The sequence below is a fragment of the Trachypithecus francoisi genome, unplaced genomic scaffold, assembly GCF_009764315.1.
Source record: "Trachypithecus francoisi isolate TF-2019V2 unplaced genomic scaffold, Tfra_2.0 Contig01440, whole genome shotgun sequence".
Classification (NCBI taxonomy): domain Eukaryota; kingdom Metazoa; phylum Chordata; class Mammalia; order Primates; family Cercopithecidae; genus Trachypithecus; species Trachypithecus francoisi.
In genome coordinates this window covers 6,053,476-6,075,397 of record NW_022681431.1, presented here as the reverse complement: position 1 = coordinate 6,075,397, position 21,922 = coordinate 6,053,476, and the positions used below count along the sequence as shown (strand labels likewise).

At 39.7% G+C, this 21,922-nt stretch overlaps 1 protein-coding gene across 3 annotated transcripts in view; it reads left to right on the top strand.

Moving 5' to 3' along the window:
* PSD3 (pleckstrin and Sec7 domain containing 3) overlaps positions 1-21,922 on the top strand; it is a 565,834-nt gene that overhangs the window by 421,787 nt on the left and 122,125 nt on the right. For all 3 annotated transcript variants that reach the window (XM_033226836.1, XM_033226855.1, XM_033226845.1), the window contains one exon: positions 12,849-12,892. In XM_033226836.1, the coding sequence (XP_033082727.1) occupies positions 12,849-12,892 (44 nt within the window). The remainder of the gene's footprint in view (positions 1-12,848; positions 12,893-21,922) is intronic.

The window sequence follows — 21,922 nt, the reverse complement described above, 5'->3', positions numbered from 1 at the left end:
AGCCCATCATAATTGTGTTATACAGCATCATCCTCACTGAAACCCTTGCCTTCTCAGCACATGAAACATTTGCTGTGATCAAGACAACTTATGAAGCATTATGGAGACTGAAGGGAGATGGAAGACTTGATCTCATCTGCAAGGAGCATAAAATCTAGTGTCATCTCTATTTTTCATCGAAGAAGCAATGTGTACACTGTGTGGTCAACATTCAAATTGTCCAGATTATACATTGAAAATTCCCCCCACCCTGCCACTGAATTGCTGTGTCAGAGTCAGTCATTGTCAGTGGGTGTGTGTGTCCCCTCAGAAATGTTCTATTTGTGCCCAGACACTCACATTTTCCCCCCACAGAATGGAAACATACCATAACAGTGTTTTGCACCTTTTTTCCTTTATCTCTTAATGTATTTACCTCCTTCTTAGCTTAAATAAGTTTAAATATTCATGGCTAACAGTATTATTTCTGGTGCCACTGTTGAAACTGTTCGTCATACCCAATTTTTTATTTGTGCTTGAGGTATTTGAAAATGGTACAGCCTTCTCCTGTAATTTAGAGAAACAGCCTGATCCGTCCCAAATCCACCTCTGCCTGCCATCACCCCCAGTCAAGTCACCTCACCTCTCCCCCAGATTCCACCTGTCTCACTGCTATTTCCCTTTCTCTCTTGTAATCCTTTCTCCACACAGAAGCGGGGCCACCCTTTAAAAACATGAATTACAGCAGGTCACCCTCCTGCTTAAAATCCTCTAGTGGTCACCTGGCCAGCACAGAATAAATCCCTAACTTTTCTGGCTTAAAAGCCCTTCAGGACCTGCTTCCCCATTTGCCCTTGTCTCACACCACACCTGGGCCCACGTGCTCCAGCCGCACCAGTCTCGCTGGGTTTCTCAGACCTGCCCGGCTCAGTGGTGGTCAGGAGCTGCTTACCTCGCTCCCCACACCTTTGTGTAGCTGCTTCTGGTCACTCATGTCTTACGTTTCCTTGCCAAGAGGCCTTCTGTGACCATCCAGGCTACGGCTACTCTTTCCAGTGACTTTATTTTAATCACCTTATAATAATTATCTGGTAGCCTACCAGAAAGCGACAGAATTATCATCATCTGTTATTTTTCTTATTTATTATCTGCTTCCACCCCACTCAAGTCTAAGTTCTGTGTCTGTTGTTCACCACTGGATTCACGATGCCTAAATAACTGTTACTGAATATATGAATAAATAAATGAATGGTTTTAAGAGATTTATTTATACTATTGTAAGTGTTACAAACATGAATTAGTCTCCTAGTTGTTATAAAATACTTTACTGTATTAATACTTATACCATATGCTATACTATTACAGTGTTCAAAATAAAATTTGCTGTGAGAGTTCAGTGAGATCAAATGAAAGTCAGGCTTTTAGCAGTGTCACGTAGTGCGGCCTCACTGATAGTTTTATTATTATCAGAGGAAGATCAGTTATTTGAAAAGGCTGGAACATCATTACAGCTTCAGAAATACCAGGCAAAGCATCAAATATTCAGAAGTTTGTCTGTAAATCAAAAATTGGAAATTTTGCCATGTTTGTTCAGCGATTCTTACTGTTTCCTCCCTACAATTTCTAATCGTATCATTCCAATCTGTTTCAAAATTGGTGTCCTCTTCGACAATGGATGTGCTTGTCTGACCCACGGTAGCTTACCTTGCTCTCTCTGTTGCCACACTTGAAAATTTGCCAGCCTTGATAATGGGTGCTTCTAGCTACTTCTCAAAAAAAAAAAAAAAAAAAAAAAAAAGCAATAGTCTGCATTCCCAGTTGGTTGAAATCAGGCTACAGCTGAGTACTAGCTTTCCTTGTACATGGAGCTTTCTCTAAATCCCCGGAGTCTCTCCCTGGCCTTCCTGACTTATCTGTTAGCTGCCTATTTCTATAGGTGTTTGGGTTGTAACCCTTAGTTTGTTTTTTGATGATGAACCAGCATTTGGACTTAATGTTCTAACCAGTTCATTAGATGTTTACGGTTGTAACTAGGGGAAAACATCTTTAAACAGGCAGACCTTGGAGATATTACAGGTTCAGTTCTAGACCACAGCAATAAAACAAATATCGCAATAAAGCAAGCCATAGGAATTTTTTGGTGTCCCTGTGCATATAAAAGTTATGTTTAGATGGCTGGGTGCGGTAGCTCACGCCTTTAATCCCAGCACTTTGGGAGGCCAAGGCCGGCGGATCACCTGAGGTCAGGAGTTCAAGACCACTTGGCCAACATGGCGAAACCCTGTCTCTACTAAAAATACAAAAATAAACAGGACTCAGTGGCATGTACCTATAATCCCACCTACTCAGGAGGCTAAGGCAGGAGAATCACTTGAACCCGGGAGGCGGAGGTTGCAGTAAGTGGAGATCGTGCTACTGCTCTCCAACCTGGGTGACAAAGACTGTCTCAAAAAAAAAGTTCGGTTTACACTATACTGTAGTTTATTATGTGTGTCATTGGAGCCTTCAGCAAGTTGTCATCGTTTTGCTTATGGACGGTGTCACCTTGATGTTAATGGCTGCTGACTGATCAGGGTAGTGGCTGCTGAAGGTTGATGTGACTGTGGCAATTTCTGAAAATAAGACAGTAATTAAGCTTGCTGCATCATTTGTTTGTTTGTTTTTTAAGACTGGGTCTTGCTGTGTCACCCAGGCTGAAGTGCAGTGGCACGATCACAGCTCACTGCAGCCTTGATCTCTCAGGCTCAAACAATCTTCTCACCTTAGCCTCTCAAATAGCTGGGACCATTGGCATGCACACCACACACGCCCAGCTGTAGACTCTTTTTCTTTTATGAAAGATTTCTGTGTAGCATTTGATGCTGTTTGTTAGCATTTTACCCACAGTAGAACTTCATTCAAAAATACAGTCAGTCCTCTCAAACCCTGCTGCTGCTTTATGAACTATATTTATTTAATATTCTAAATCCTTTTTTGTCATTTTAACAGTGCTCATAGTATCTTCCCCAGCAGTCGTTTCCGTCTCAAGAAACGACTTGCTTTGCTCATCCATACAAGTCCTCAACTGTTCAAGTTTTACGCTGAGATTGCAGCAATGCAGTTATATCTGTAGGCTCCACTTCTAGCTCTAGTTGTCTCACTGTTTCCACCACATCTGCAGTGACGTCCTCTGCTGAAGTCTCAAACCCCGCAGTGTCATTCCATGAGGGTTGGAATCGACTTCTTCCAAACTCCTGTGGATGTTGATATTTTGACCTCCTAGGAATCACAGATGTTCTTGAAGACATCCAGAATGATGAATGCTTTCGAGAAGGTTTTCAGTTCACTTTGCCCGTATCCATCAGAGGAATCACTATCTATGGCAGTTACAGCCTTGTGAAATGTATTTAAATAATAAGACTTGGAAGTAGAAATTACATCTTGATCCTTGGTATGCAGAATGGATGTTGTGTTAACAGGCATGAAAACAACAGTCATCTCCTTATACATCTCTGTCAGAGTTCTTGGGTGATGAGGTGCTCTCTTGATGAGCAGTAACATTTTTAAAGGAATCCTTTTTTCTGAACAATGTGTCTCTACATTGGACTTAAAATATTTAGCAAACCATCCTGTCAACAGATACGCTGCCATCCTGGCTTTGTTGTGATATTTAAAGAGCAAAGGCAGAGTGAGGGCCTCAGGATGTTCAGAATGATACATGAGCACTGACTTCAGCTTAAAGCCACCAGCTGCATTGCCCTTAACAGAGAATCAGCCTGACTTTTCAAGCTTTGAAGCCAGGCATTGACTTCTCCTCTCTAGCTATCAAAGTCCTAGATAGCATTGTCTTCCAATAAAAGGCTGTTTTGTATATATTGAAAATCTACTGTTTAGTATAACCACCTTCATTGGTGATCTTAGCTGGATCTTCTGGATCACTTGCTGCAGCTTCTCCATCACCAGTTGCAGCTTTACCGTTTGCTTTTATATTACGGGGTCTGCGTCTTTCCTTAAACCTCATGAACCAACCTCTGTTACCTTCAAACTTTTCTTCTGCAGCTTTCTCACTTGTCTCAGCTTTTGAAGAATGAAAGAGAGTTAGGGCCTTGCTCTGAATTAGGCTTTGGCCTTAAGGGAATGTTGTGGCTGGTTTGATCTTCTATCCAGACCATTTAAACTTTCTCCATATCAGCAATAAAGCTGTTTTGTTTTCTTGTGTTTTGTGTGTTCACTGGAGTAACAGTTTTAATTTTCTTGAAGAACTTTTTCTTTTTATTTACAACTTAGTTAATGAGTACAAGAAACCTCACCTACAGCCTAGCCTTAGCCTCACTAAGCTTAATCATTTCTAGCTTTTGATTTCAAGTGATAGAGATGCAACTCTTCCTTTTACTTGAACAGTTAGAGGCCATGGCAGGATTACTGATTGGCCTAACTTCAATATTGTTGTGTCTCAGTGAACAACTGGTCAGTGCAGTGCTCAGAACACATGACATTTATTAAGTTTACCATCTTATATGGACATGATTCGTGACTCCCCAAAACAACTACAGGAGTAACATCAAAGGTCACTGATCACCATAGCAAATATAATAATGCAAATGTTTGAATTGTGAGAATTGTCAAAATGTGACAGAGATACGAAGTGAAACCATGCTGCTAGAAAAAAAATGGCACCGACAGACTTGCTCAAAACAGGGTAGCAACAAACCTTCAAGTTATAAAGCAATATAGTATACGTGAAGCTCAGTGAAGCAAAGCACGATACAGTGAGGTATCCCTGTGCTTAAAACCTTTACTCTGCAAAGAACTTAGCAGCCATCTTAATGTTTTGTTTACATTTGGAATAGTGATATTCATACTAACGTATTTAAGACCCTTTCTCTAAGACACAACAGCCCAGTTCAATAGAAGGTAATCTCAAGGTGAAGCAAAAGTAGTTTAGGAGGAATGTGCTGTGTTTGAATACATCTTACTGATCAAGTCCACCCCAAAAATAAATGAGTGAATACGTACACACATTAGTAAAAGTTTGAAGTATTCTGTTAGTACAAAAGATAATTAGCAATTATATTTTTATTCAGTTTCTTTTTTCGCTTTTTGTTTTTTTGAGACAAAAGTCTCATTCTCTCGCCCAGGCTGGTGTGCAGTGGCATGATCTTGGCTCACTGCAACCTCCACGTGCCCGGTTCAAGCGATCCTCCTCCTTCAGCCTCCAAGTAGCTGGGACTATAGACACGTGTCACCACACCTGGCAAATTTTTGTGTTTTTAGTAAAGGCTGGGTTTCCCCATGTTGGCTAGGCTGGTTTTGAACTCCTGGGCTCAAGAGATCCGCCCTTCTCGGCTCCCAAAGTGCTGGGATTACATTTGTGAGCCACTGCAGCCAGCCTTCACTTTCAGGTTTGATTTCGTGCATCTCCAGAGATGCTGGCCATATTCTTTGGCAGGAGTGTTTAGTTAGTATTGTCTTTGGCTACCTTATTTTTCTTCAGTAATAATGAAGGAATGGAGGTTCAAACTGTTGTAGCTCAGAAAGGTGCATTTGACAAAAGGTAGTTGGAGTCCCACTGCTCCCCTTCCCCACCTCTTAACATTTCTCTGGCTTTCTTACTATAGCTCCCACTCCCTCTCCTATTCTTGTTCGTTCTTGCAATTTTAGGATATGCATTTATTAATCTATAAAAGCTGTGCTTGGGATTTGACAGCAGGTAGTGATGTTATTGATCAAAAACCATGGCAAAAAAAAAAATATTTAGTGAGGAACACAGGAAAAGGAAGCAGAGACTAAAGAAAGGACTAGTTTGGGAGTTTAGCTGAGTGATAGCTGAGGTCTTTCTCAAGTAGAATTGTAAAATAGTAGACCTGGAAGTGGGCAAAGAACGCTAACTTTATGCAGCCCTCTCCTATTGCATATAAAGAAAATGAGGGCCAGATCACTTGATTTGTCTTAAATGTGCAAGTCCATGACAGGTGCTCTACCCACCCGTTTCAAATTCTTTGCTCATGAGGTTGGATCTGTTCTCTTTTATTAAATTTTTCTCTCAAGAAAATATGTATAACATAATATCGCATATTAGATACTCTGTGTGAAAGTGTCTCGCACATTGTAAGTAGGAAAAAAATTAGTTGACTCCATTAGCTGACTAATTCTTCACTAGGTGAAGTTCAGTCAGGGTTAACAGCACATTTTGTATTCCTTATGTAAGAGGCCTCTGAAGGCAGAACAGATTAATCCGTACCTAGCATAATCCTCCCTAGCCTCTAGGATGTACTTAAAAATGATTACATGATGAATTATACACGTTAATTATACTTCAGATTCTCTTTCAATAAGATAAGGGCTTTGAAATTAATTTTCTAGTGTTCATTAATATGAATTTGTGCTGGGACATGTATTCACAGTGAGGTGGTTTTGCGACTGTGACTGGGTTTAGAAGTGTATCACAACACAAGATTGTCCAAGACACAGATTTCAGCTCTGTTTACATGTTAACTCGATTCCAAAACTATGTCTGACCATAGAAGTAAAAAAAAAAAAAAAAAAAAAAACAGAAAAGCAAAATCAAGCATGTTCTGTCACCCTAAATAGGAGCTGAAAAGATGAATGTTAACCAGGTTGCTTATGAATATACATTCTCTAATGTGGTGCTCTTTACAGTTGGGTATATGAAAATTGTCCAGTGGGTATGGGAGAACACAGATAGCTTAAAGGGAATCAATTTCCAGAAACTCATCTTCTGTATGTACTTCTCCCTAAAATGGATCTACCTGTGAATTCTCTTGTGGTCAAGCCTTCAGGCTATTTCTCCTTTTGCACCTCTGCTTAACAATTGCCCTTTGCCACTTAAGGAAAAAAAAAAAAAAAAAAAAAAACCTCACCTATAACCTTATTTGGTACATCGCAAGGTGTAAGACCCCCACTGGTCGGGAGGGGGCAAAAACAGAGTCAATTCCAAATACTAGTTTTGGAGAAGCTTCCTATAGTGAGAAATAGTGCGGTTTTTCAATATTATTTTAAGGCATAGAGAAGACAATAAAAGTTGAAGACCGCTGCAAAGTATTTTGAGCTTTTCTAACCATTTTGATATTCATCTATTAACTGGTTTTATCATTAATTTTTGACCAGTGTCTTTTTTAAACATGCTCTTTCTCAGATAACACTGCCAGAGTGGTACATATTTAATTCTATGCTGAACAGTCTGCTTGATCTGAGTATCTGCATGAGAGCCAGCATAGCATTTGAAAGAGGGAATTGTGGTATGGATGGTGTCATAATTCTTTCTGAGTACAAATTCCACTGCGGTCACTGTCAGTTTCACTGAAAGTGGAAGCTGTGATATCCTCCATACTTTTCATAATGATTCAGGGACCACAGAGAAAAAAATTAATTGGAGTTTAGAGATTATTGAACTAAAATACACGGATTCCATCAACTGTGCAAAATATGTTGGAGAGAGAAAGAGAGAGACTCACGGTTACACAATGCATGGTAATGCAGAAAAGCTTCAGAGAACCCTGTGTGGGCTGGCGATGACGGCGCTAAAGCCTTGAATAAAATTGCATTTTATCTTCTCTGAGAAGCAACCAAAAGTAAGGAACAAAGACTTAAAAGTAAATTTAGACCAGAATACGTTTACCTCTGTAATTTAAGCAATTTCCTTTGCTTTTTCATTCTTAAAAATGATGATCTTCAAATTCAAAGAGTCGTTCTATCCTGGTTAGTGTCAAGAGAGGTGTGTGATTGTTATCTGGCTCTGGGGTTAAGTTACAGAAATTGCAGTTAGAGAAAAGATTGGTAAGCTTGCAAAGCAGTGATTTTTAAACCAAGGCTTCCAATCAGAGTTATATGTGGAGCATTTAGACATATTCATGCAGTTTCCTCATCCAAGTTGCTGATTTGGTAGATCTAGGACAGGGCACAGTAATCAGTGTTTTAAAAAATTCCTCAGTCGATTCTCATGTGCACTGTCACATCTTTAGATAAGACCACTGTGATGAAAGACTATTTGACCTAGGAACTGACCCTGGAACTATTTCTTAAAATCCATCTGTGGGGTATATCATCATTCTTTGCTAGGTATCTGCTTTTCTCTTGCACCCTGGAGTGTTGATTTCCTTGGGCTGCCATAACAAATTACCACAAACTTGGTGTCTTAAAAAACAGAAATGCATGCTCACAATTGCAGAGGCCAGAAGTCTGAAATCAAGAGGTCGACAGGCTTTTCACCCTCTGGAGGGTCCAGGAGAAAAATCTCTTCCTCGCCTCTTCTAACCTCTGGTGGTCGCCAGCATTCTTTGAGTTATGTGTGTATTACTCTAATTTCCATATTCCTCTTCATGTCGCCTTCTTTTCTGTCTTTCTTAAATCTCCGTCTGCCTTCTTCTATAAAGACACTTGTGATTGCATTTAGAGCCCACCCACGTACGTTCCCCATCTCAAGTTCTTTAACTTAATCACATCTTTAAAGTTTTTGCCATATAAGGTAACATTCACAAGTTCTAGAGAATGGGACCTGGACATCTTTGTGGGGGGCATTCTTCAGCCTTCCACAGTGAGTTATCGCTTCACTGTATGTATTGATGTGGGCTGTCCTGTCCCATTAAGGTCCATGTGGTAACTTGCCCCCCTTATCTCTGACTACCAGTCCATAGCGGTGTTTCCTCACAAACCCTGCCCTCTTGGGGCTAGGCCAGATAACCCCTGGCAGAGCTGCAGATAAATTGTTTTTCTGAGCCGTAGACCACGCCTCCAGTTTTAACCATTCTCATGACAAATGCCTTTGGTCCTAAATGGACTGAGAGTATAGGATCAGTGCAGCCAGCCCATCATCCTCTCTGACAAAGGCACTTCAAGCATGTGTCCTAGCAACGGTGGCTCTTTAAAGCTCATCTTTTAAGAATAGAACATTACCAGATTATTTGAATATATTCTAAGAGAGGCACAAGTCTTATTATCTTTTCAAATGGGCTTTGACTTTGGCCAGGCATATCTGATGCCATAAGGTTTGGTCTTAGGAGGAGAGAATGTAGTTAGTTGGTGTAAACATGAAGTGTTATTTACCTGAGTCAGTGTTTGTGACAACCAGCTATGGGACGTGGAGAGAAGAAGTTAATTAACTTGGGATTTCATTTCCTCATCCTTGTAAGGAAACCTCTGTTTCGTGATCTCCGAGTTCAGTTCTGAAATCCCATTTTGTTGGTTCTTCCCTTACCATCAGAAAGGAGAAACAGGTGCTAGTACAGATGCATTTTAGAGAAGATGGCAAGAAGCTCATGAATGAAGACCCTGCTGAAGCTTGAGTTGATGAATATTCAATGGCATTAATTTGTTCTATTGTTGAATTTTCTCTAGTAGTCCTGAATTAGTCACATACAAATTGGGGAGACTGCGAAGTTCAGTGCTACCCCTCATTAATACCCACCTCCCTGCAATCCCCCAGTCCACTGGGCTTCAGAGATGGGCCAAGTCATAGAACTTTATCTCCTAGCCGCACAGATCCGTCCATGGGAAGGATGAGTGAACTAAACCTCTCCTGGGGCCTTGCATACTGGAGCTGGGAGAAATAACTAGTTTGTTGTTGGTACTATTGAGAAAGCCAAGCTGTGAAAAGGTGTTACTTGTTTTGGACGCGTTTCTTGTGTAGTGGAGAAACAAGGACTGGAGTTGGTTGGAGTAGAAAGAGGAGAATTGAGATGAGAGAGAAATTCCTGGACCCCTGAGGCTACTACATGCGTACTTTTTTGTGATCTGACTACTTTAATTATTAGACCTCCTGACCCTTAATTAAGCCAGTGTTTAGGTACTTGACATTTGAAAGTAAAAGAAATCTTAACTAATCTGTAGGATTTTCATATGGAGAAATCAGAGCAGGATTAATCAAGAGTTATATAGGTGTAACCACAGCTACTCAGAAGGCTAAGGCAGGAGGATCCCTTGAGCCCAGGATTTTGAGGCTGTAGTGAGCTATGACTGTACCACTGTACTCCAGCCTGGGCAACTAAGCAAGACCCTGTCTCAAAAAAAAATTATATAGTATCTATTAATATTTTCATGTACAGCAGCAGAACAAAGAAGTTGAAGATATTAACTAGACTGGTGGAAGTGAGAGACCATGACGTCTAGGCTACATGGGAAAGGAAGTAATGACTGTCAGGCTAGAGGTAAAGAAGAATCAAGGGAATTCATTTCTTAACTAGGCTGAGTAGATAAAAAGATGGGAAGTTGTGTAGAGAATGTATTTAAGTTTTGAATGCATTTGTAAAGTGTCTTCCTTTTATTAAGAAAAATAGTGAATCGTGATAAAGCACTACAAAGAAAGAGGAAAATTCCTTTGCAATTTTGCAATTGAAAATAATAGGGATGACATCCACTGTTTGGATTCGGTATGCTACAGTAAAAAAAAATCTATTCTGTGTTATTTACACAATGAGAGGACTTGATCTACAGTACTGCAAGTCTGTGGAATTCGGCAAGGTGCTTTGTAATAGATTATCTTCATGAGATATCTGGCTGATTGAATAGCAAGAATTTTTAAATTTAGAATTCTACTTCTCTTTAAGCAAAATATTCTTGAGGGCAAAAGTATTGGAAAAAAATTTGTGCTAGAACAGAAATGAATGTATTAGAAAAATTTTAGGTGTTTAGCTGTCATTTAAACCATCTACTTTTATGAACAGATTTTTAAAAAATCTTGCCACATTGTGAGTTACTCTGGATAATATTGAGTATGATAGTAGTATCTAAAGAAACGTTAATGATCTGTCTCTTTTCATTTGTAGTTTCTCAGCCCACTGTTACTTGTGGGTTCAAAATGGCTCATGCAAGTAATATAATTCATTTAAAAGGCATTTGTCCAACAAAAGCCCTACTGAGACTTGAGCTAGATTTCAACTCTCTCTGCGTTTCCATAGTTGTTCAGCCTGCTGAGACATCAACTGTATCATAGATTGGAGCTCTTCAGTAAACCTGAGTTCTTCAAAATGAATATCCAATTTATAGCATGGTCTTTGTGCCTCAGTATACGCCATATTTTAATTGTATGTTCTATCCCTTTTGTGTTTGAGAATATACACCATGTCCTGAAAAATAAAAAATGTGACCTGGTTTTTATTAGCTACTGTAATTTTTTAGTAGTTGAATTGACCCTTGCAGCCACAATGGAGGATTTTTATGAAGTTTGTCAAGATACTGGCTAAGAATACATGTATTGAGTCATAAATAATATAAAATCTGCAACTTAAATAAATTTGTACTGAATTTGGAAGTATTTTGCTGAAAAGTGAATTCACTATTGGTGTGCAGGGTTTGCTTACACACATGTGAACGCTTGAGTGAGACAATGTTAAGAGCCAAAGGATAGAAATACAAGGCAGTTCTGCTCTGCTGTGCTGCTTGGACAACTTTCTGAACCTGCCTTTTCTTGTTTGAAAGATAAGAGGTTAGATGACATATGATCCTCCTTTTTTCTGTCTCAGAGTAAATGAAGTCTTGGCTAAGCCTTCAAGTTCTAATTGATCCAAGTCATTCTTTGAGGAAAAATGTTCCAACATCATCATAATATTGTTATACATACAGTTATTTTGTTGAATATAATTTGCTCTTGTGGTTTTGTATCTTAGAAATGCATTTGTGTGTTCCTTATAACATCTTACTTAAAATTTAAAAGTAAAGCCAGACACTGTGATACGTGCCTGTAGTCCCAGCTGTTCAGGAAGCTGAGGCAGGAGGATCACTTGAGCCCTGGAGTTTGAAGCTGTTGTGCACTATCATCATGATTGTGAATAGCCACTCCACTGCAGCCTGGGCAACATAGCAAGACCCTGTCTCTTAAAAAAATGTTTCTTGGTAGTTGGTATAGTGGAACAAGCTGACTACCAGGACCTTTGTAATGCTAGAGCTGGGAGAATCAGGGTGGCAGTCTTGTGCTGACTTAACTGTACTATTATTGTTACCAAGGGTCTAAAAAAGCTTTCTGTCTAATCTGCCACAACCGCACACACACCACAATGTAATACTTAATAACTATAAGGCAGAATTGGGATGTTTCACTGATAATAAAAACTGCTTAAGTCAGTGGTATGGAAACTCTAAAACAGTTCTAAGATGCTTTTCCATGTCTGGCTTCAGTCCCCCTGCCATGTATCTTACTCTTTAATTTGCCATGAAAACAGTTCTATTTCTTTCAGTAATGAAAAAGGAAAAAAAAAAAAAAAGGCAGCCAGGCATCATGGCTCACACCTGTAATCCCAGCACTTTGGGAGGCTGAGGTGGGCGGATCACCTGAGAACAGGAGTTCAAGACCAGTCTGGCGAACATGGTGAAACTCCGTCTCTACTAAAAATACAAAAATTAGCCAGGTGTGATGGCAGTGCACACCTGTAATCCCAGCTACTTGGGAGACTGAGGCAAGAGAATCACTTGAACCCAGGAGGCAGAGGTTGCAGTGAGCCAAGATTGTGCCATTGCACTCCAGCCTGGGCAACAGAGTGAGACTCAGACTGACAAAAAGAAGAAAAGAAAAAAGTATGAGTACTCCACTGGCCAACTGAGTGACCATATTTTCAAGACCATATTTTCAATATGAGAAATAGCATACACAGTGTAATTTTAATCACATCCTAATATGTTACGATAGTGAAATGTAGTACAGTACTGTGCCTTACTGATAAAAGACAGTTTTAACTTTGTGAAAGTCTCTTTGTTTCATGAAACGTTCACCCAGTGCTCATTTGCCTCCCCATGTATTCTTCACCTTTCTAAACCCAAGATGACTGACAAGGGGGGCTTCGTGCCTGTCCTGTTATGAAGGAATTACTTGGTCATTTGCCGAATTCAAAATGTGGAACAGAATGGAAAGAATAATTTGATCTCATTTTCTCTCTTTACAGGCTCTGTACAACTCAATCAAGAATGAGAAGCTTGAATGGGCAGTGTAAGTGTGCTGGACTTCAGCCTTTTAATAATGAACTACTCACTTTTTTCCTACTGTCTTTATGCCTTGGAAGTGATCTTAAAAGAGGATTAAATATGCATTGTCAATTCTCATTTTACACCAAGTGTCTTACCTACTTTGGTTTTATACAAGTAAACCCAGATACAAGTAAAACCTACTTTGGTTTTACACAATAAACCCAGAGTATACTGTGGTTTTTTTGGTACTCAGTGTGTTCCTATTCTGCTTTTAAAATGGTTACTGTACCTGTAGGTAATTAATTATCTTTTAAATTTATCTTTTAAAAAGTAACATTCTAAAAGAAAAATCTGCTGATGAATAGCATGTATTCCAAAATTTAATACAAATGGTTTTGGTATCATCCACTTATTTTAATTATCTCCTTCCTATCATCATAGATCATGGCTTTCCAGGTTTATTTCCTATGATACTAATCATACTGGGACATTGATAGATACTAAGCACAGAACAACAACAGCAACAACAAAAAAGGTTCTGTGAATAGAATAAGCTTGGGAGATGATGGATTGAATAAAGCTATTTTATTTAAACTGCAGAACTTCTAGGAGCTTATCCAGTGCCAACGTGTGTTATCAGTCCCCAAGAGAGGAATAGAACGTGTAATATTTCCTGACTCTCTTTGACAGTAAAATGTAGTGTTGCAGGGTACATACTTTGGGATATGCTATTAAAGATGAGCTACATCTAAGTCTACGTAGAACACTACCACTCTTGTGAAAATTCCACTAATCAGTATAGCAGTTCAAAGTTTTAATTTTTAAAAAAATTATGGAAGAATATGAAATTTTTAATCACATTACCAGGAAATTAGGTCAAAATGTGTTTTTTGTAATTAGAACTTCATGGATTTTATTTTTTGTTTTTACTAAGTATTCATAAGTGTTGTTTTACCACATGACCTAACACAGCATTCTGCAATGAACTCAGGTTTACAGAATCATAACTTGGGAGATAAAACTTGTTCTATCATCTGCACATTGGAGGAACATGGGTTAGTAGTTGACTATGTATTACATACAATGTGCGGGTATTAATTTTTAAAGTATCAGCACCACTTGAATTGCTTCCACTCACTCTAGAGTCATATGGTACTATTGCAAGTTAGGGAGTCAAAAGTTAAGAATTTAATATTTGCATATATATATATGACTTATGTGTCTGTATGTATATGCATGATGAGACTCATTTAAAGGCAGCGTTCCATTTCAGGGAAAACAGATTATTAAGAATTAATGGTCTGCTATCAAAGGTGATCATTCTTCTTTGGGCTTATTTCTCACGAACAAAAGTGGGTTTCATAGAAAAATTTTGTGAAGGATATAGTCAGAATCTTGCTGAAATGCAAAAAGGACATCCTGACCTATGCAGAATATGCAGTCTAGAGAAAATAAATTAAAATGGCATCATTGTATTCACTCTGAGGAAGAGAAGACATTGAAGATTCTTTATGAAGTTATTTTAAAAAACAAATACATACACTCTTGAGGACCTCTTTTGTAAATCTAGCTTTTTTTTGAATTTGTTACAGCAGATTTTATTTATTCATTTATGGGTAGTCAGAGTTGGATGCAAGAAAGCTGTATCTTCCATGTGATCCAAGGGTGGAGGGGCGGGAGTTTACCCAGTAACTGGCTTCTTCCGTGGCCCTCTTGTGAAGTTAGCAGAGCATCTTGTTCAGAAGCCTGGATTTCAGAGTCGTAAATTCTGGCATGAATTACAACTTTTTCATGTAGTAGCTGGTTCACTGACCAAGTTAACTTGTAGCCCTCAGTTTCCTCTTTTGCGAGACTGAGCAATTAATTGAGCCTTGTGTAACCTTCCGGATGACACTGTGAAATGTTCGAAAACACTGAACATAAAGCAAGTTGCTCTTCAGTTGATTCCTGATGCTGTACCTTTCAAAGCCTCAATTTCTTTTTTTTTCTCTTTTTTTGTTTATCTCTCTTGTTCATATGCATATACGTATACTACATTTTTATACTTTATCAAGAATTAGAAGAAGACAGTATAGTGGTTATCATGTAATTAACTTTCTGTCTTCACCTATAAAATGAAGGAATTGGATGAAATGATCATAAGTATTTTTTCTACTTCTAATACTCTGTAAATTTCTGAGTTTTATCATATATCAATGTTTCCTCCTGTGGAAAAAGTACTACTCTGTGAAGCAGATATAAAACAAAGGGATTATGGGACACCTAAGTCTTGGAATAAATGCTAGCTCAAACAAAATTAAACAGATCTGTAACCAGCCTGTTCAATCGGTGTCCATCTTGAATTCCTGCAGGAGAAATTTGCATTTAAAAATCTGACGTACATCTTGAATTTCTGTAGGAAATAAATGGCCAATACCCCAATTTATTAAATCACTGAGTCTTATTTTTATCTTAAAGCACCTTTTAACATCTAAAACTGGTGTTTTTTATTTAGAACACACTTCAGAGAACCCTGACATATAACAACGTATGTGATCCTTTAGAAAAGGAACTAAGCAGCCAAGCACGGTGGCTCACACCTGTAATCCCAACACTTTGGGAGGCTGAGGAGCACGGATCACCTGAGGTCAGGAGTTCGAGACCAGCCTGGCCAAAATGGTGAAACCTTATCTCTACCACAAATACAAAAGTTAGCTGGGCGTGGTTTCGTGCGGTTGTAATCCCAACTACTCGGGAGGCTGAGGCAGGAGTATTGGTGGAACCCAAGAGGCAGAGGTTGCAGTGAGCCGAGGTCATGCCACTACACTCCAGCCTGGGTGACAGAGTGAGACTTGGTCTCAAAAAAAAAAAAAAAAAAAAAAAAAAACCCACCAAGCTTTTTCCTTCATAAATGTGTGTGTACATGGATATAATTATTTATGAGACTGTGCTCTCCCGGTTCTCTCATGCCTCTCTAACTACACTTTTTCTCTGACCCATTTTCCTCATATTATCCCTTAGTGTGAGATGGACACTTAGAATTGTCTTCTTCCAGTGTAGCCTCCTCCTCAGCAATTGCAATTCACTCTTAAAACTTCTTCTGCCGTTCTCTGAAAAGTCTTCCTATATATATACAGCTCTGACCTCTTTCCCAAGTTTCAGTTCAGTGTTTGCATTTTCCTGCAGGATGTTTCTGCTGGCACTTAGCACTCAATGTCTGTCTCCAAACTTTGTCATGTGTGCTCCATTTCTATTAATGACACCAGCATTTCCGGCTTACCTGGATTTTAGCCTTTACATCATCTTTGACACCCTCCCACGCCACCACTTCCAACCCCTGCAGAAATGGCTCCAAACAGCATCTTTCCTCTTCACTCCTGCCATTCTTTTGTTATTCAAGTATTTATAGTTTGCCTCCTTAACAACGGCTTCCATCTCCAGTCTTTCCTGTACTTCAACCTCTGTGAAGTTCCCATGTGCTGTAAAACTTTAATTAGGCGCTTCACATTCTGCCAGTTATTGATTTTGTTCTCCATTCTTGTCTTCACACAGCCCCCATTTCAACTAGGCTCCTAGTAGGTATAGCTACCCTTGCTAGTCCCATCGCTGCCTGCCTTTTTACCAGTGTTCGTGAAGTCACCTCTGCTGGGAACCTGTGTCCCATAATCTTTTTATGTTCAAAGCCTGCCATCCTTCACAGTCCAGCTCCTATTCCATCTGTTTTCTGGAAGTTTCTTCTGATCTTGCTAACCAGAAGTATGATCTCAGCCTTAAGCTTCCATTTTACTTTATCCGATGACACCAGCAGTTTCTACACGCCATTATGGTTGTTTGTGGTAATGTGCCGTTAGATGGTAAGCTCTTTAAGGAAATGATACATGTCTGGATTTGTCCCTTCATCTCCTCTGTTGCTGATCATAGTGTTTTTATGTAATGAAGCCTCCGTAAAAGGCTATAGAAAGGATGTTAATGGTATTGAAGGAACCGCATTTCTTAAAAGGTAAGCCTACAAGTGTGTAGTTTAGAAAATAGTTACAGGAAAGGTAGTGATGCTGCAAAATCTATAGGATGATGCATAGAAGACTTGCACAGGAGGCATCTTGATGTGGATGTTAGAACCTTAGAGGAAATCACGGTAGAATTATTGAATGTTAGAACCGGAGAATGTTATAACTGTTATAAACTTTACAGGTTTTTATATCATTGGTTTTCTGACTGGGTTCAGTGTAACCTTGGGTTACAGGGAGATGTCTTGGGGCCTCGCCTGGGGGTGTGAGTGAGGGGAAGAGGAAAATTGATGGGGACCCAGTTCTGCTTCCCATAAGTATTATGCCTAGTTCAACTGATGAAAATAGCTCCGCTTTTATCTCTTTTGCATACATGTACAGGGTTCTGTTTAATATTTTTAAGGTATATGTTCTTTAAAAATTTTTTTGAGAAGTACTTATCTAGTCCAGTGTTCTTTATATATGAGGAAAATTAAGTCAAGAAGTGTTCATCAATAGGGTCCAAAGTCCAGTATAGTGGGAAAGCCAGGATTGTTCACGCTGTTATGGCCTCCTATGGCACCACCATGCTGCCTGGCATCTCTGTAGCCACACAGTCTTATAAAGTCTTTGAAGAGCAGGGATTGAGTCTGAATGTTTCCATGCCAGCCTTTGATACAGTGCACATTAAGAGAATTTTATATCAATTTGCTAGTCTCATTAAATGCTCATAGAATTACTAGAGTTTTTCCCTTAAGCCAGTTAGTAGCAAGGATCATTTATTTATTCATCTATTCCACAATCTCTACCCAGCTTCTCCCGTGCCTGGCCCAGTGCTGTGCCCTAGATACAAATATGAATGAAACACAGATCCTTGCCTAATGAGAACACAACATGAGATTGAGGGGAGAGGGAGGACTGTACAAAGATGCAAATACAGAAATTGGAATGAAGAGAGCAATGAGTCAGATTGACTTTGGAAGGTCTCAGCTGCCTCATACAGGACCATGACCATTTGTCTTTCCAAGTTCCTTTGCTCAATTGTTTATTATTAATGAAGCACGTATTTGTTGAACTATTTGCACCATGCAGCCTGCTGATAATTTGGGGAGAACAAAAGTATACAAGGCATTGAGGCATTTTTTTTTTTTTTTTGGCTTTAAGAAATTTCCGGTCTAAGTGATAAACAAAATAAGTAATTACTCTTTCTGAAGGTGGGAATGGTGTAGGATGAGGTGAATTGAGGTGGATATGGGAGTTTATATCTTATATTGGAATTGTTTAAAATGTTTCTGCATGAAGATCTTCACAAACTACAACAATTAACACAAATATGAAAATAAAATAAGTTCAGTACTGTCTATTAGGAAAATTAATGTTCTTCTCTTCCATCCTTTGACTTTCATGTTTATTGCTGCTTTCTACAACAGTGTTTACAAATTGTAAGAAATCTCTCCTGTTTTAGTCTGTTCTTGCACTGCTATAAAGCAATACCTAAGACTGGGTAATTTATGAAGAAAAGAGGTTTAATTGGTACACAGTCTACAGGCTGTACAGGAAGTATGATGCTAGCATCTGCTCAGCTTCTGGGGAAGCTTCAGGAAACTTTCAATCATGACGGGAGGCGAAGGGGGAGTCGGCACTTCACATGGCCAGAGCGGGGTGCGTTGGGAGTGCCACACACTTGTAAACAACCATATCTCACAATAAATTACTCACTTTCATGAGAATATCACCAAAGAGGGAAATCCTCCCCCATGATCCAATCACCAACCGCCAGATCCCACCTGCAGCCATGGGGATTACAATTCAACATCAGATTTGTAGGGGGCACACATCCAAACCATATCATTCCATCCCTGGCCCCTCCAAAATCTCATGTCCTTCTCACATTGCAAAATACAATCATGCCTTTCCAACACTCCCTCAAAATCTTATTCCAGCATTAACTCAAAGTCTTATCTGAGACAAGGCTAGTCGCTTGTGCCTATGAGCCTGTAAAATTAAAAACAAATTAGTTACTCCCAAGATACAATGGGGGTATGGGCATTGGCTAAATACTCCTGTTCCAAAAGGAAGAAAGCAGCCAAAAGAAAGGGGCTACAGGCCCTGTGCAAGTCCAAAACCCCAGCACGGCGGTCATTAAATCTTAAAGCTCCATAATAACCTGCTTTGACTCCATTTCTTATATTCAGGGCACACTGTTGTGAGGAATAGGCTCCCAAGGCCTTGGGCAGCTCTGCCTCTTTGGCTGTTCCAGAGTTCAGCACCCACCGTTACTCTCATGGGCTGGCGTTGAGTGCCTGTGGCTTTTCCAGGGGCAGGGTCCAAACTGCTGGGGGCTCTACCATTCTGGGGTTTGGAGGATGGTGGCCCTCTTCTCACAGCACCACTGAGTGACCCAGTGGGGACTCTTTGTGGGGGTACCAACCCCACATTTCCCTTCTGCACTCCCTTAGTAGAGGTTCTCCAAGAGAGTTCCACCCCTGCAGCAGATGTCTGCCTGGACATCCAGGTTTTTCCATACATTCTGATATCTAGGCAGAGGCTCCCAAGCCTTAACTGTTGTAGTCTGCATACCCATAGGCTTAAGACCATGTGGAAGCCACTAAGGCTTATGGCTTGCACTCTCTGGAGTGGCAGCTTGAGCTGTACCTTGGCTCTTTTAGCCACAGCTGTTGCTAGAGTGGCTGGGATGCAGGGAGTAGTGCAGGTCAGTGAAACTTTATTGGGACTGGCCCATGAAACCATTCTTCTCTCCTAGGCCTCCAAGCCTGTGATAGGAGGGGCTGCTGCAAAGGTCTCTGAAATGCCTTTGAGGCATTTTCCCCATTTTCTTGCTGTGAGCACTTGCCTGCCTTTTAGTTATGCAAATGTCTTCAGCCTGCTGCAAATTTTCACATGGCCAGGCTGCAAATTTTCCAAACTGGAAACTTTAGATACAAGTTCCAGTTTTATTTCATTTATTTGCTCACACATAGTAGCTTAGGTTGTTAGAAGCAGGCGGGTTACTTCTTTAATGCTTTGCTGCTTAGAAACTTCTTCTGCCAGATACCCTAAATCATCACTCTAAAGTTCAAAGTTCCACAGATCCCTGGGGCAGGGGCACAGTGTCTCCAGGTCCTTTGCTTACACATAACAAACATAAGCTTTGCTTTAGTTCCCAATAAGTTGCTCATATCCATCTGATACCTCCTTAGCCTGGCCTTTATTGTCCACATCACTATCAGCATTTTGGTCACAACAGTTCAACAAGCCTCTAGGAAGTTTCGAACTTTCCCTCATCTTCCTGTCATTTTCTGAGCCATCCATACTCTTCCAGCTTCTGCCCATTATCCAGTTCCCAAAGTTGCTTCCACATTTTCAGGTATTTTTATAACAGTGCCTCACTTCTCAGGACCAATTTTTCTGAATTTGCTTCTTCGGGCACTGCCATAAAGGATACCTGAGACTGGGTAGTTTATATAAAAAGAAGTTTAATTGCCTCCTGGTTCTGCAAGCTATACAGGAAGCATCGTGCTGGCATCTGCTCAGCTTCTGGAGAGGCCTCAGGAAACTTTAAATCACAGTAGAAGGTGAAGGGAGAGCCAGCATTTCACATGGTCAGAGCAAGAGGAAGAGAGAGAGGGGGCAGGTGCCCCACACCTTTAAACAACCAGATCTCGTGCTAACTCACTCACTCACTATCATGAGAACAACATCAAAGGGGGTAATGCCTTTATGATCCAGCCACCTCCCACCAGGCCCCACCTTCAGCATTGGGGATTACAATTCGGCATGAGATTTGAGCAGGGACACAGATCCAAACCATATCACTGTCTTATCCTGGTTTAAAAAATAAAAAAAAATTCATGTATTGCCCCATTTTAATAAAGTCAGCAAGAAAACAGTTTTAAATAATGAACTTCTGGGTTCCCCCTACGCTGGTGCTCCCTCGGTGTTTTAGTTACAGCAGCATTGGCCTTGCTCGTCATTTAGCACATTTGTTCTTTTTAACTCTGGATAAGCATTTTACAACTTTGCATCATGGAATAACCTTTGCTGCCATTTCGTATTGCCCTACAACTCATTAACTTTGCATCGTGGAATAACCTTTGCTGCCATTTCGTATTGCCCTACAACTCATTTTATAACAAGAACAGTTTAAAACATTAGCTGTATTTGCTAATAAGTTAAACTATTTCCTGTCTGCCCTCACATATTAAATTGCCCTGGCTAATTAGGTGAGGTGGTAGCACGTTGGTATCTTTCTGTCCTTCCAGTCATGGGTTATGATAGCCATGAGCTTTAGAAAGTTTGATTTTAAATACCAACACTTTGTAGTCTGGCTTTTCTTTTCCTTGTTGCAAATTTAAATCATGACGGGTCTTTTCAGGAAATCAGTGCTGCCTGTTTGTTGGCTGATTTGCTGAAATTAGGAAGTAGAGAAAACTTTCCAAAGATGTCCTCCCACTTCTTTGCCGTTATGTTTAACACTGCCTATGAAGGTGTGAGTGTGTGCATGTACGTCTCTGTGTATATTCTTGGGGGATAATAGAGGCAATGGGATTACTAGTACCTGTTTTTTTATGTGGGCACCTTGATTCTTCATTCAACCCAAGGGCCTAAATATGAAATTGGTAACTACTTCCAAAATCTCTTTGCCCTGTGAATTCTTAAGAAAACTCTTTTTCCAAGAAAAGAACCCTTCTAGGGCTCTTTTACTTTGATTATTTGATTCCCTTATCGTATTTCCCTTAACTCAGCATTGATTCTCATTTCATTTTAGGTAATAATACGTATTAATCAAAATGTAATCTCAGTTGTTTCTCTGTGGGAGATGGTAATCTCATAAGGACAAATAGTTTTATTTTCACCCAAGAGTTTTTCTATTAGACTGATTTAGTTGTACCACCTTACACTTTTTAATATAATTTGTTGCCTTTCACTTAAGTTTTTCATTTTTTTTGTTGTAATGCTTCATTTTGTTTAATTGCCAACATTAGAATCAGCCAGGAAGAAAAGGAGAAATTCTTTGTGTGTACTTTTTAGAATTGAACTTACATGCTAATGAAAAGAATACTTCCTAATTTTAGTTAAAATGTTTT